The 15,060-nt window shown below is 38.2% G+C and overlaps 2 protein-coding genes across 3 annotated transcripts; one reads left to right on the top strand and one right to left on the bottom strand.

Annotated features, from left to right (window-relative positions):
- The first annotated feature begins 472 nt into the window (after nucleotides 1-472).
- LOC307119097 (uncharacterized protein) lies at nucleotides 473-4,993 on the top strand. The gene is made up of 2 exons (XM_079805171.1): nucleotides 473-1,224; nucleotides 3,041-4,993. Exons 1-2 carry the CDS (start codon nucleotides 889-891, stop codon nucleotides 4,295-4,297), a joined length of 1,593 nt encoding a protein of 530 aa, XP_079661297.1. The 5' UTR covers nucleotides 473-888; the 3' UTR covers nucleotides 4,298-4,993.
- On the bottom strand, nucleotides 4,993-12,733 carry tk2 (thymidine kinase 2). Of its 2 annotated transcripts, XR_013815617.1 has the most exons (11): nucleotides 12,445-12,733; nucleotides 12,145-12,182; nucleotides 11,947-12,021; nucleotides 11,780-11,833; nucleotides 8,753-8,842; nucleotides 8,507-8,580; nucleotides 7,564-7,652; nucleotides 7,363-7,442; nucleotides 5,840-5,920; nucleotides 5,449-5,695; nucleotides 4,998-5,113 (listed from the first exon to the last, which is right to left on the bottom strand). XR_013815617.1 is itself a non-coding variant. In XM_079805183.1 (10 exons), the coding sequence occupies exons 1-10, from the start codon at nucleotides 12,599-12,601 to the stop codon at nucleotides 5,609-5,611; spliced, it is 825 nt and encodes a 274-aa protein (XP_079661309.1). In that variant the 5' UTR covers nucleotides 12,602-12,733; the 3' UTR covers nucleotides 4,993-5,608. The 2 variants fall into 2 exon arrangements, 1 of the variants encoding a protein (XP_079661309.1); XM_079805183.1 differs by having other exon boundaries at nucleotides 4,993-5,695.
- Nucleotides 12,734-15,060: the final 2,327 nt, after the last annotated feature.

Here is a 15,060-nt window from a genome sequence, read left to right as displayed (position 1 = left end):
AAATCATTCTAATATGCTGGTTTTCTGTAAAATAATAATAATATGTACACTTGCCTCGTCTATCTCCCCATTCAGTTAGCCTAATAGATCAGTCGTGAAAACAGAAGCTCGTGCTTTAATTCCTTGTTCAGTGAGTCTCCACATGGAATTTCCTTTATTGCAGGCTGATCTTACAAAAAGTACGGTGGCCCGTCATTGTAGGCCCACTTTGATATTTTGTAGGCTACTGAATGTTTAGGAGTCCTACACCAAGAGTGTTTTACACAAGCTACTTAAATTGTTCATAACGTTTAATTTCCAGTTTAACCTGGATTTCCCCCAGACCCATTCCTTCGTGACAACAATTTTCAAAAAATCTTAAATCTCATTGCTAAGTTTATGATTACAACGCCATCTTCTGGCTGGTCTTAGGTCTTACACGCAAGTCATGAGAATTACCTATTCTCTCCACTAGATGTCAGTAATGTTTTCCACATTCGAAAGAAGAATAACAATAATGGTGACATGTAGGTATATCATCAGCCGTTTATCGGACAAATTCAGCTGGTATAATTTAGAATATAAACGTTTAATATATAGGCGCGTGTCGCATGTGTCTTTTAAGGCTGAGATGAACATGAGATCGTTATCGCATCGCTTATGCCTGTTATACAGGACCGTTTCGCTTATTGGTCATGGACATTTATAGACATGCCAAGGCTTTTATTAAATTATGTCCGGTCCGTGATTAAACTAGAGTATAAAATATAGCTTATTTTGAGGATCTTCCGTATTTGCGTCGTTGGCGATACCTGCATATTCATCATCATCACTCCTTATTTGCATACTACTTTCGCTTCCTCATCGGGAGACAGGAGTTGATCAACTTGATCACTTTCTGAAACAAACATGACCAACAGCGTCGACGATCAGACTCCGGTTTCGCGGAAAGACGTGTTCGTTAAGTATTTACAGTACTACGACAAAGTTAGTTCTGAAGGCGACGTGAAAGTGTGTTCAGAGACACAGGTGACAGATGAAGCCAGGCGCGTGCTGCTGTTCTCGGAGGAAGAGCCGCGGAAGAGATTCAACACGCTGGACTTCTACGAGACTCTGTCTACATTCGCACAGTACAGAGACTGCCAGAGACACGTCCACGACTTTAGAAAAGCCGCCGAGTTACTGGAGATGTTCTGTGTCAACCTGTTTTTGTTTCCGTGGAAGAAAGAGATTAAAACGTTAAAGGTAAATAAAAGTTGCTATCGATAGGTCTGTTCTCTCTACTCTTCCAGCTGATGACAATAACCGCTGAAAGCAGCTGTTCTTCTCTGGTCTCCTAGCCTGGTCATGCTGGTCTGTTTTCTGGTTTTAGAAGGATTTGGGGTAGCCTACTTTTCAGTTGGTCAGGCCATTTAGACAGTTTAGCCACACTGGAATGCCAGCTAAAACCAACATAATTTAGGGCGGTTTATGGTTTTTAATAGTAGTTGTAGTATTAACAACAACATAATAATGATAATAATTATTATTATTTTAAGCCCCAAACATTTTTTGATGAACACAAAATCATATGTAACACCGAAGTAAGATACCCCATAGAAATGAATGCATAATTGCCTGGTTTCACAGACAGGGCTGAGATTAAGCCAGGATTAGGCCTAGTTCAATTAGGACATTGAGTACTTTTCAGTTAGTCAGAACAGCTGTAAAATCAGTTAGACCACACAAAGACAACTTAACCAGCCTGGAAGGCAAGCAGAGACCAGTTAAAACCAGCATTCTAGGCTGCTTTAAGATTTCTTTGCTGTTGCTGACTTCCTTTAATTCTGTAAACGTTCTGTTTGAAGCACTTTTTGATGACCACAAAACCATATTTAATACTGAAGGATGAAATTAATACACAAGAACTTTTCTCATTTAATTTTCTCGGTGCTGATTATGCTTAAAAACAGCTTAAACCAGCATAAGATGTTTTTGCTGGTCTCCCAGGCTGGTCTGTTGACTGGGAGACCTGCTAACCATCGAAGAAGAACCGTTTTAGCATATTTTACAACTTTTATAGCAAAGAAATATAATTAAATATGATTATTAAGATATAGTAATATAACGATATACAGTACCAATAAAAACATTTGGAAACATTACTATTTTTAATGTTTTTAACGAAGTCTCTTATTCTCATCAAGCCTGTATTTATTTGATCAAAAATACAGGAAAAACAGTCATATTTGTTTCTATATTAATTTACTTTAAATTTAATTTATTTCTGTGATGCAAAGCTGAGTTTTCATCAGCCATTAATGCAGTCTTCAGTGTCACATGGTCCTTCAGAAATTATTCTAATATGCTGATTTATTATCACTGTTTTAAATTTAAGTTAATATTATTTTATAACCTTGTGATACTTTTTTTCAGGATTCTTTGATGAGTAAAACGTTTTAACAGAACAACATTTATTTAAAATAAAAATAGCAATATACACTACCATTCAAAAGTTTCGGGTCAGTCATTTTTTCTTTCTTTCTTTTAAAGAAATTAATACTTTTATTCAGCAATGATGTGTTAAATTGATAAAAAAAAAAAAGTGATAGTAAAGATTTATATTGTTAGAAAATATTTATATTTTGTATAAATGCTGTTCTTTTTAACTTTTTATTCATCAATGAATCCTGAAAAAAGTATCACAGGTTCCAAGAAAAAAATATTAAGCAGCACTGTTTGCAACAGTGATAATAAATCAGCATATTAATGATATCTGAAGGAAATCAGCAATTTAGCTATGCATCACATAAATACAAAAGGCCATAATTTCCAATTCTCAATAGTCTATTATTTACTTCTTGGACACTGGGTATAAAAATAAAGTTTCAAATCCCACATTTCTTAGACTGGTCTACACACTTTCAACAGAACATGAAGGTTATGATACATTCATCTATCACAAAGTCAGGACACAAAGTTTATTTATTTTACAAGTGAAAAAAAAAGAGACCTGAAACGTGTCAAATACTATACATTCCTATATCATTAATTGGGACTATTTTTTTCCCTGTTCTCTCAGACATTTACAGGACACTTTGTCTATTACATCAAGCCAGTATTGCCTTTTGCCAGGAGTGTTCTTCAGATCATCGGATACCAAATGGAAACAGACACTGAGTATAGATTGTCTGACAATTTTGACCCCGAAAAGGCCAAGAATATGGGATTCGACCTTTTCCTTGCCAGGTTAGAGTGCGAGTATCTCCTCGAACTCATGAACCAGAGATCACATGTAGAATGTCTGGACATCCTCCAAATGAGAGCTTCTGCTCTGACCTTCAGAGCTGCGGAAGAAGTTTCAGAACCTATCAATGGCATCTGTAATCTAAATGATGACGTTTTTAAGGATGATGGGCACGTTGAAGGTGGCTCACTGGTAAACCCAGAGGAACAACAGCAACAAGAGTCTCTTAAAAGTCATGAACCTCATGATCAGGGAGTGGAAAAGTCTCAAGAAAGAACTAAATCTGATGTAGAAAGACCATCCAGGTCATTCATGACTGATGATAAGTCTATCTTGGAGATGCGGGAGAACTACCCAGACCTGGCCATCCGACAAAAGCCCATTTTCCAAAAGTCTCAAAGAATTATGCAGCCACTCAAGGCCCAGGAATGGGCTGAATGCAAGGGCCACAATGCAGGCCTGTTCCACGAGGCCAGTACTGACATGAGCGGCCCCCAGTCTATAGCCATGCACAGTGAAACCACCACCCCAGGTCATAGAAAGCTACACATCTCAAACGCACCTGTAGAAGCCCAGCCCTTAGATGACAAACCATCGGTGCTTCAAGTCGGGTCACTGCTGCAAGGACGCAAACGTGAAGGCTCAACAGAAGACTGCCTGGTTGAGCTCACTGAGCGAATGGGGAAAATGCAAATGAAGGACCTCAGTGCAGATGAACCCCTTAAATACCCCATAGAGGAGACCGCGCAGGCCCAGCCATGCAGTGGGCATAGTGACGTCATCACAACCCCACCCACAAAATCCCCAGAAGGCATGAGCCAGCCCATCTTGTGCAGCCCATCCCAGGAGCCCGTCTGCAACATTGCAGGTTGCGGGAGCTGTGCTGGATCTGATGGCGTTCTTGCACAGGACAGCACTATTAAAGAGCCTCCTCAGTCAATCTACATCCCCAGGGCGCTAAGCGAATGTACAACAGTATTTGGACCACCAACAGACCACATTCAGACTGCCAACGAGGGCTCAAGCGCACACAAGAGTCCCACATCTCAACAACCTGAAGATGAGCTAGACCAAACGTACGTGATGCTTTAGAGACACACAGTATTTTAACTCATCCATGCCAGAGATTTTAGTGTGCTAGTGTGACAGTGACTCTTTTGTGCTGGTAATGATGTACATAGCTTTTTTTATTGATACTGAGTTTCTTGTTAATAAAGCCCTGATTTCAGTTTCTCTTACAATTTATGAAGGTAACAGGATGACTTTTATCATAGCTTTTTAAAGTGAAGGAAGGTTTCTTGCTGCTATAATTTTCACGAACCCAGCTACCATTTCATGGTTTGCCCATGGGTTCCATGTCGGCCCTATCTGAATTCGCCCATACTGGAGATGCGGAACCCATGGGCAAACCCATGTAGGGCCCATACCTCAAGCCCATATCACACCTACATTGGCCCCACCATGAAATGTTGCCTGGGAGCTTGCTTGGAAATGATTCTTAGAGCTCGATTTATTAGGTACTGTGCCTTATTAAATGTAGCGAGAGACAGCTAAACGTGCACCTACTTGTCTTAATGGCACACTTGTTCTCCAGGACTGCCGAACCTTGGATTCACATAGAATAATATAAGTGTTAAAAATATGGTGTTCTGGTAAATCTTACTGCCTATTATTGAAAGTAATAAAAAAAAAGTTGTATTGATCTTACAGTACTACTGAAGTTAAAGTGGGTCATGCCATACAATTATGTGACTGTAGATTTAAAATGTAATAAAATCTGTATTTTCCAAATCAATTTTCACGTAGTTTATTTAAAACCATGTCTTTTGCAGTATAAATTACACTGGTCACAGTAACACCGTAAGTAACAAATTTACCACCAGGATCTGTATTTCTTAGTGATGGTATCTGCAAGTGGCAGCATGAACAGAATAAAACACGAAGAAAAAGAAACATTAGACCCCAGTATGATGATATAAATGTAAAATGCAGAACCAAATCACATATAACACATTTACATGCCCTGGAATTGCCATTCTGAATTTAAAATGTCTACTGATGTAACAAAGGAACCAATGGAAATGTTTCCAAGTGCAGTAGTTTCAGTTAATATGGAATGATTCCGTAAAACTCAAAATAAAAAGACTTTGTCTTCCGTTAAATGCTTAAACCAAGTTTACAAGGACTACAAAAGCAAATACACATAGTAACCTTAAAAGCCAGAATTTAAATAAAACACTTACCATATAAATTATTTCACAAATCCTACTATGTAAATCAACTTCCATTACAGGAGGATTGTTTGCAGAACGTGAAGTCAGTTTCAAGTGCGTGCTTCATCTGTCTCTTAGAGCTGAAGACATTTATAAACTGATATAATCATCATTCTCTTCCATCCTCTACTTAAGAGCAATGCGCCATGAGTATCTTCTCTCTGTTCTCCTCATACTTATGCAGCATCTTCTTAAGATCATGATCGGCTGGGATTACCTGCCCACCAATGTGAAAGAAAAAAAACACTTCAAGGTATTATGCATGGAACATTATTCATGAGTTCAGCTCATCAACAGGTGATTATACAGTATGTCACAATATATTTCGGTTTTTAACCAACAAATATTGGCAGAAACTCACAAGAACTGGAGCAGGAACTTCAAATGACTTCTTATGAATCAGCCAGTCTTCATACAGATTATGGATGGATTCTAGGTATTCCTAAAGTGTGAAAATCAGTGAAAGCATTATCCTTCTGAAAGCTACGCTTCTGATAACATGAAAAGTAAAGTCATCCATTGCCAGCAGGAGTAGAGACTACTGTGTTTTTTGTTTAAGATTTTTTTCGTTTTTTGCATGCTGTTACGTCCCAGGACGTATTGTTTCTTTTTGTGTATTATATTTGGGGATGTGATTCAGGTCCTGTCCACATGAACACGGTTATTTTCAAACCGCAGATTTTTCTATGTGGTTTGGTCGTTCATCCACACGCAAACGCAGTATCCGGTCACTGAAACCAAACTTTTTTGTAAACTGCTGCCCGGGTGAAGATTTTTAATAACCTTTTTTTTTCAGGCTTCTGATTGGCCAACATGGCTTTACGGTTAGGGTTATATTGCCCCCTGTTGGTTTGGCATGCTCTTAAAGGGATAGTTCACCCAAAAATGAAAATTAGCCCATAATTTACTCACCCCCAAGTCATCCTAAGTGTATATGACATTCTTTTTTCAGACGAATAAAATCAGAGTTATATTACAAAAGTCCAGGCTAATCCAAGCATTAGAATTTGATTCATAGTTGCTCTGTTTTTGAAGTCCATAAAAAGTGGATCTGTCCGTCAAATAACTTTCATTTTTGGGTCAACGATCCCTTTAACAGCGCTTTGGACATGACTTTTATTTTTAACAGAGGAGGAAAAACTGTTCATTAAAATACCAGTGTACGTGTGGACTAGACCTAAGTATAGTGCTATGCGTATTGCTGTTTTTGGTGTGTTTCTCTCTCATTCCTCCATACTTTCAGCTAACAGGCATTGGGTTTACTACCTGATGTGATTAGAACATGATTGGAAGGAAGTGGAATAAAGCTTCAGTGCTCATTGAGAGGAGGGAGAGACTGAATTGAACGTTTTGTGTGGAGAGGATTCCTTTCTCCTGACCCAGACCCAATTGTTATTAACGTTATTGATAAGACTGAACTTGAGTGATTTATATGAATGGTGTGCTGTGTACCACCCAACCTTGAATTGTAAGAAACTTGCTCTATTGAAAAAAATTGCCACTTTTCAAGTAGGGAGGTGGGTGCCAACTTTTGTTTTAATAGTTTTCTACTGTTTTTGATGTAGTAAGGGAGATAGGGAAGTTCCCTGTTTGTTTATTTATTTTTCCTTTGTTGAGCAGGTAAGCTAGTTACTTAAATCATAGAAAGAATTTGATTTTGTTTTGGCTTAACCCCCTTCTGAAACATGACTATTTCTATTTGTTCTTTCTTTCTTGCTAATATAAGAGTAAATCTCATTCTACCAGATTAAGTGTCTTGGTTGGAGATGGGAAAACCTCTTCGTCACTCAATTATTTAACTTTGTTCGTTGTTCCTAATTCCCCTAGACTGGGGAGCGACGCAACAATGCATAATAGTTGAATTCTAGCTCAACAACAGCTCACCAAAGGAATAACCTTTTCTTCCTCTCTGCACCTCTGTTTTAGTCTCTCGTAGCAGGTCTGTGGAGAGGTCTGCAGGTAAACTGATCAAAAACAAATGGGAACACACATGTATTAGTTATATTACACAACAACAATTACAAAATGTTATTTATTCTCATCAAACAAGCAACAAGCAGTCCAATACAGAAATATTTGCCATACCGATAAGGTCCACAGGAATAGCAATGTTTTTTATGATCCACTCAAACCATTCACTTAAAACAGCAAAGTCCACCTCAGGCATCTTTCCACTGTCAACCAAACCAAATAATAGGGTTTTATTTAACATTAAAGGAAGATGCCAACTTTTAGCGACTTTAGCTTATTCACCGACCGTATCCCCCAGAGTTAGATAAGTCCATACTTACCATTCTCATCTCCGTGCGTGCCATAACTCTGTCTGACGCACCCACCGCTAGCCTAGCTTAGCACAAAGACTGGAGGTAAATGGCTCCAGCTAGCCTACTTCTCAATAAGTGACAAAATAACGCCAACATTTTCCTATTTACATGTTGCGATGTGTATAGTTACATCATGTACTAAGACCGACGGAAAATGAAAAGTTGCGATTTTCTAGAACGATATGGCTAGGAACTATTCTCTCATTCCTGCATAGTAATCATGGAATTTTGTGCCGTACCATGGGTGCAGCGCCGCAATGATATTACGCAGTGCCTGAAAATAGTCCCCAGCATGCTCTCTGTGCAAGCAGGTTGTCACGTTGGTTATGTTGACGCAAGTTAGTCTATTTTCAGGCACTGCGTAATATCATTGCGCCTGCTGTACCCATGGTACTGTCGGTCTTAGCACGCGATGTAACTATACACATCGAAACATGTAAATAGGAAAAAGTTTGGTGTTATTTTGTCATTTATTAAGCAGTAGGCTAGCTGAAGCCGTTTACCTCCAGTCTTTGTGCTAAGTTAGGCTAGCGGGGGGTGCGTCAGACAAACACGGAGATGAGAATGGTATGTACCGACTTATCTAACTCTGGGGATGAGAATGAGCTAAAGTCCCAAAAAGTCGGCATGTTCCTTTAATAGCTACATATTTAATGATTAGTATTTGTATGTCAAATAGTTATTTGATTCCTAATAAAATATACCTCTTTAAAAGGTTTTCCACAAAAATGTACTTGGCGCTGTATATAGATCTTTCCAGCATTCTGGTTGGCAGTGACTGGTATGATATAAAGTAAAACAACAGGTTACCGCAGTCATGATTAGCATTCCATTTCCTCTATTCACACAGAGGGCGGAGGCTCATTATAGTATTGCAGAACAGAAACAGATACATTTTAAGCTTCTGAACAAGACTGACTGTAGGGATGTGAAAGAAGACTTGTACGTGCCATTGGTTTGACATGGCGATCCAGCATTGTGAGTTGCACATATGTCTGGAGGGTGAGCCCCCATCTGGTTGGGTCCTGGTACATCAATCCCTGTGACCGAATAGAATACCAAATTACACTGCAAAAGTTAAATAGAACAGCTTCTTAATGCAGGCATAAATTCATTTACACTTTATAATGGGGTCTAAGGTGGGTCAGAGCAGAGCATGCTTAACTTTGTCTGGCTTTTATGTGGCAACAGAATTTTGAGCAGGCACAGAGCAGCCTTAATTCAACTGTGTAAAAATGCATTAAGGTAATCAAATACAAGTCTAATGCCAAATATACACTGCAAAGCTGGCGCAGAAGCACTTCTAAAGTGGCATTTAAGTCTTATTACGCAGACTGTTTAATGCTGCTCAGGGGTGCCATAAGCGCATTTACACAACAATTACAACTGTATGATTTGATTCTATGGGCTGAGGTGATTCAGAGCAGGCATCATTTATTCTGGCTTTTATGCTGCATTGAATCTTTACACAGAATTTTGAACAGGCACAGAGCAGCCTTATAGGGATAGTTCAACCAAAAATGAAAGTTATCCCAATTTTACTCACCCTCAAGCCATGCTAGGTGTATATGACTATCTTCTGTCAGAAGAAACACAATCAGAGTTACATAAAAAAAATATCATTGCCCTTCCACAAGCTTTATATTGGTAGTAAATGGCGGTCCTGAATCCTGAATTTTATCCAAAAATGTGCATCTAGCCATCATAAAAGTAATCCATACCACTCCTGTGGGTTAATAAAGGCCTTCTGAAGCAAAGCGATGTTTTTTTGTAAGAAATATATCCATATTTAAAAACTTTATAAACTAAAATAACTAGCTTCCAACAGACGGCCTATGCAAGTCAACTTGCGCCAAAAGAGTAACCCCTGACGAGATGTATGACGTAGGATGTAGGAGTAGCGTAACCTTTGACGCCTCTCGCGGTTCAAACAAATAGGGCTAGGCAACAAACTCAAGCTACTCTTCTCTTATATTGAAATCTGACATTTCTTTTTAAAAATGCTCATTTTAGACTTCTAATTCGTGACCGGTGTTTTGTTTTGCTCTATCCTCTACGCTTCCGTGTTCGTCAATACATCATGCGTCAGGTCAGGGGTTAGGGGCCGTTCACACAGAAAGCGTTTTTCCAATCCAATGCGCTACGTTTCTATTATTGTTCTATGTAAACACGCGTTAGATGGACGTGTATGACCATTGCTCGCACGTCTGCCGTCTTTTGCGCCGTCTTTTGCGCCGTCTCGCGCATGACACAGCATTCTAAAAACACAGCGCTCAAGTTAAAATTAGTTCAACTTTTGAAAAATGCGCCTCAAGACCTTGCGATTTTTTCCCCATTCCCGTGTCTCGTGTTTCTCAAAGCAAAAGCGTGTTCTGTGTGAACGAGCCCTTACTCTTTCGTCATAAATCGATGCGTGTCGGAAGTTTTATTTTATGTTTTTATAGTTATTTTTTATTTAAAGCACTGAGGAGTGACCAAAGTGTTGTACAAGTCAGATGAACACAACAGAAAAAATATGTAACAAAATAAATAAAGACCATCAACATCATTTAAAAGCTAAAGAAAACAGGTTTACAAGAGAGATTTAAAAAATGATAGGGAGGGAGCAGCCCTAAATTGTGCTGGCAGGCTATATTTTAGTTTATAAAGTTTTAAATATGGATATTTTTCTTAAACGCATCGCTCCGCTTCAGAAGGCCTTTAATAAATTCCTGGAGGCGTATCCTCCAAAAAAATCAGGACCGCCATTCACTACCATTATAAAGCTTGGAAGCATTTTTTATATAAAAAAAAAAAAAAAAGAACTCTTGTATTCGTCTGAAAGAAGAAGTCATATACACCTAGGATGGCTTGAGAGTGAGTAAATCATGGGATATTTTTGGGTGAACTAACCCTTTAACTTAACTTTAGTCTGTGTAAAGATGCCTTAAAGGGTTAGTTCACCCAAAAATGAAAATTCTGTGATCAATTACTTACCCTCATGTCGTTCGACACCCGTAAGACCTCCGTTCATCTTCGGAACACAAATGAAGATATTTTAGTTTAAATCCGATGGCTCAGAAAGGCCTCCATTGGCACAATGCACTTTACACTCTCAAGACCCATAAAAGGTACTAAAGACAAAATCAAAATACAAAGACCATTTCACTATAGTGGTTCTACAATAACTTTATAAAGCGACAAGAATAGTTTTTGTGAAAACATAAATAACGACTTATATAGTGATGACCAATTTCAAAACACTGCATCATGAACCTTCGAAGCGTTATGAATCAGTGAGTCGATTCAGCGGTTTGGAGCGCCAAAGTCACGTGATTTCAGCAGTTTGACACGCGATCCGAATCATGATTCGACTCGCTGATTCATAACGCTTCGAAGCTTCATGATGCAGTGTTTTGAAATTGGTCATCACTATACAAGTCGTTATTTAGGGTTTTTTTGCGCACAAAAACTATTCTCGTTGCTTCATAAGGTTATTGTACTAACAACGTCTTTAGTACCTTTTATGGGTCTTGAGAGTGTAAAGACCATTGTGCCAATGGAGGCCTTTCTGATCCATCGGATTTCAACTAAAATATCTTCATTTGTGTTCCGAAGATGAACGGAGGTCTTACGGGTGTCGAACGACATGAGGGTAAGTAATTAATGATAGAATTTTCATTTTTGGGTGAACTAACCCTTTAAAGCATACATTTACACTGAAAAGGTGGCACAGAAGCACTTCTGAACTGACAATTAGGTGTTTTTACACAGACAGTTCAGAGGTGGCACAAATGCATTTATACAACAATTTAACTACATATTGTTATACGAGAGGTTTAGGCGGGTCAGAACAGGCATAATTTAGTCTGGCTTTTATGCTGCTGCATCTTTTCACAGAATTCTGAGCAAGCACAGGACAGCCTTAACTGTGTAAAGATAGTGGAAAAAAAGACAAAGCTCATTATATCTATAGTAAAGTCCTGATGGAGCCCTACCAAAGGATTGCAACCTTGCACATTTCTCCATTTAGACACAGGCTCTGTCAGCACCTGAAACACAAGACGCATTTTAGTTGTCTATGAAATAAATGAATAACAAGAATAGAGGGAGAGAGATTACAGGTACTGTGAGAAATATTATTTTTATACATTTACTGTATTACCTCAATGTCACCGGTTTTGCTGAAGTACTCAAGACATGTTGTCTTTCCACTCGCAATATTTCCCTCTAACCAAATCTGAACAAAAGTGGATGCAAATTTCAAAAGATCAACAACAACTTTAACAATATTATGTTCACTGTGTTCAAGTCACCCTCTTTCAGAGTCTATTTCCTGGTCTATTAATCAGTGGTAACTCACCACTGACTTCTTCTCCTCGCCGTTTCTAACCAGTTTTCCTTCAGAAGAAGAAAACATAATTAATCTCTTCTCGGATTCAGCTTTAGATCTACGGCACCCGTCAAAGGATCGAGGATGTACAAGGCATCAAGCTTATAAGCTCATGGCAATTATTTTAATGCAACGCTAACGTTACCTGTCCATAATGTAGCTCGGTTAGTGGAGATTTTAAGAAAATATGAACAGAACTAAAGCATTTATAATAATGAGAGTTGTGGTCGCAATTATATTGCGTAGGACGGAAGCTGGCGCAGGACTTACTGTGATCGAGAGATGTGCTGCTGCTGCGCCAATGCCCGATGAGATCCTTTCCTCCTAGTGCAGGTGTTTGTCCGACAAGTACATTTGTCGACAGAGATTTGTGTGAACGCAGAGGTAAGACAACACGACAAAACGTTTTTAACGAGTTTACAATCATCTCGCTTGTTTAATCCACGTTTAGTAGCTACATATACAAATAAGCAAGTGTGATGATGGTCAAAACTTGCAATGCTACGTGCAACATTAATCAGCAACCAAAACATGTCAAAATAAAAGTCACCATTTTTAAATCGTCAAAAAATGTCATTATTACAAAGTAAGCCATTATTATTATTAACATTATTTGTATACACTTGCCTGCAGTCAGTGGTAGAAATTTTGAGAACGCCTTAAGCTTACTTTAAAAAACTTTTCTATGAATTCACTGGCTAGACAAACAGTGTGTGTTATTTATGCACACTTTCAATACTGTGGGTGTTCCTTACACACACACAATTACATTATTGCATGTTCTCTCAGTTAGTTCACTTCAGGAAGCCTGTTTGTTTGTATCTTGATGTTCGTTATCAGAACATGTTATAGACATCCTAATTTTACAAAACTAATTTGAAACCAAATTAATATTATTATTTATTATTATTAATAATATAAGTAAATTACTGCAGTGATTATTTATATATATATATATATATATATATATATATATATATATATATATATATATATATATATATATATATATATATATATATATATATATATATATATATATATATATATATATAATGCTTTTGAATTATGGCAAAAACAAGCTCTGTGATCAACAAAAGTTTATAATATTTACACATTTTGTCCATCAAGATATTTTTCGCAAATAAACACACATTATGAATTTTGAAGCCTAAATACAATCGCCAGAAATAAATGTGATAAGTTATTTTGCAAGTGCTAGAATACTTATTCGTTTCCGGGATTTGGCCTACAAAAATGTGTCATCCCTGCAGCACTCAGTTTCAGTACTTCATGTGCATATTGAAAGCATTAATGAAGTGGTGCAGCAAAACCACACAAATTAGAAGCAGTGTGTTTGCTTCATATTCTTTTTCTGTCAATAGATAGATTATATTGTCTGTAAAATAATATGTGACTGCTAAAATAAAAGTAAACACAAGAAGTTGACTAGTATTTTGATTTACATGAATATATCAGCCAGAATCACTGACCAGCTAGAATCACAATGCTCTCCAAAGTCTAGATCATAGACCAGCTGGAATGTACATGCTAAAGAGTGTTTAGCACTTTTTGCACTCACTTTACAAAATATTCAATGCATCTAGAAATATTATTGCCAGATAATAAGATCTGATAAGATTTGAACAAGTCTAAATGCATAGAATCTGTTTATAGGGGTGGTAAAACACATTGTTTTGAAGGCTTGATTGTGTTTGTGGGGTGCACTGTAACATGTGTTCATGCTTCGTTTAAAAAACAAAATCATTATTTTTCATATATTTGACCTTTATTCTACACTGCTCTGTCCCTCCTTGTAAAACGGTCTGATGGTTTCCGGGTTGTATGAAGCCAGTCCCTCAAAAATACGCGATGGGCTCAGATTGGTTAGCTGGCCCAGTGTGTTGTGATTCGCTAACCGCATTGCACGTTTGTCAGAAACGTCACGCCCCTTACCTTTACCAGTAGACTGTGCTTTGGTCAGTATTAGAAACGATGGCGTCAATAAAACCATACCAATTTGAGCCTGAATCAGACCCAGAACATTTTAGTGAAGATGATCGAGCAGAACCTGTTCAACCTGTTCATTCCTCAAGAGTAAAGACTGCGGATCTATAGTGATCGCTACTGAATGGCACTGTTACTTTTGTATTTTTAGAACGATTATAGCCAAATGTCTGTCGCAAGAACTATTAACCCAAAACACTAAACACTGGCTTTACTAAGTTAGCCAAATCACACACAGAACCATGTTTAGCAAGCCTGTAGATAAATAATACAGAAAAGCTCTAATCAAAGAATAATTTACACTAATGCCAAGTTCGCTGTTGAGATTTTAACGTTAGTGTTATAACGATAGGTGTTCGTCGGATAACCTTTAAGTATGAATGAGCATTTAACAGACTGGTTTGCAGAACAGTGTTGTCATCTGTTTACTTCCTTGCTACAATGTACAACCTATTACAGGAAAACACATCGATGAAAAATAAATCAGACTTACAGGTTGTGGCCCGTAAACAGCTTCTGTTTGTAAATCCAGCTTTCAGGACAAGCCGTTGTGCATATCCTGTATTGAACTCGCGAACATTGTGGAAGTTTTCCTCCGTGAAATATGCTGCGGGAGGGAGCCCCGCGCGCGTCGTGCATTCACAGACTGGCCGCGTTTGTCTCACGCAGCTGACGTTGTGCAAATCCGGCATTGAACTCGCGAAGATAGTGGAAGTTTTCTTCCGTGAGATGTGCTGCGGGAGCCCCGCTCGCACCTGTTCCCTTCTGTCTCATACACACGTGCATATAGCATGTTGTATGTTAAACGCTCTGCAACGCACCCCTGTACCTATGAAGGCTGAACAAAGCAAGTACCCCAGACCTGCAATCCGGATGAAT

This window comes from Gobio gobio (genome assembly GCF_949357685.1).
Source record: "Gobio gobio genome assembly, chromosome: 2".
Taxonomy (NCBI): Eukaryota; Metazoa; Chordata; class Actinopteri; order Cypriniformes; family Gobionidae; genus Gobio; species Gobio gobio.
Note: the sequence above shows the minus strand (reverse complement) of the source record. Positions and strands in the feature narration are given on the sequence as shown.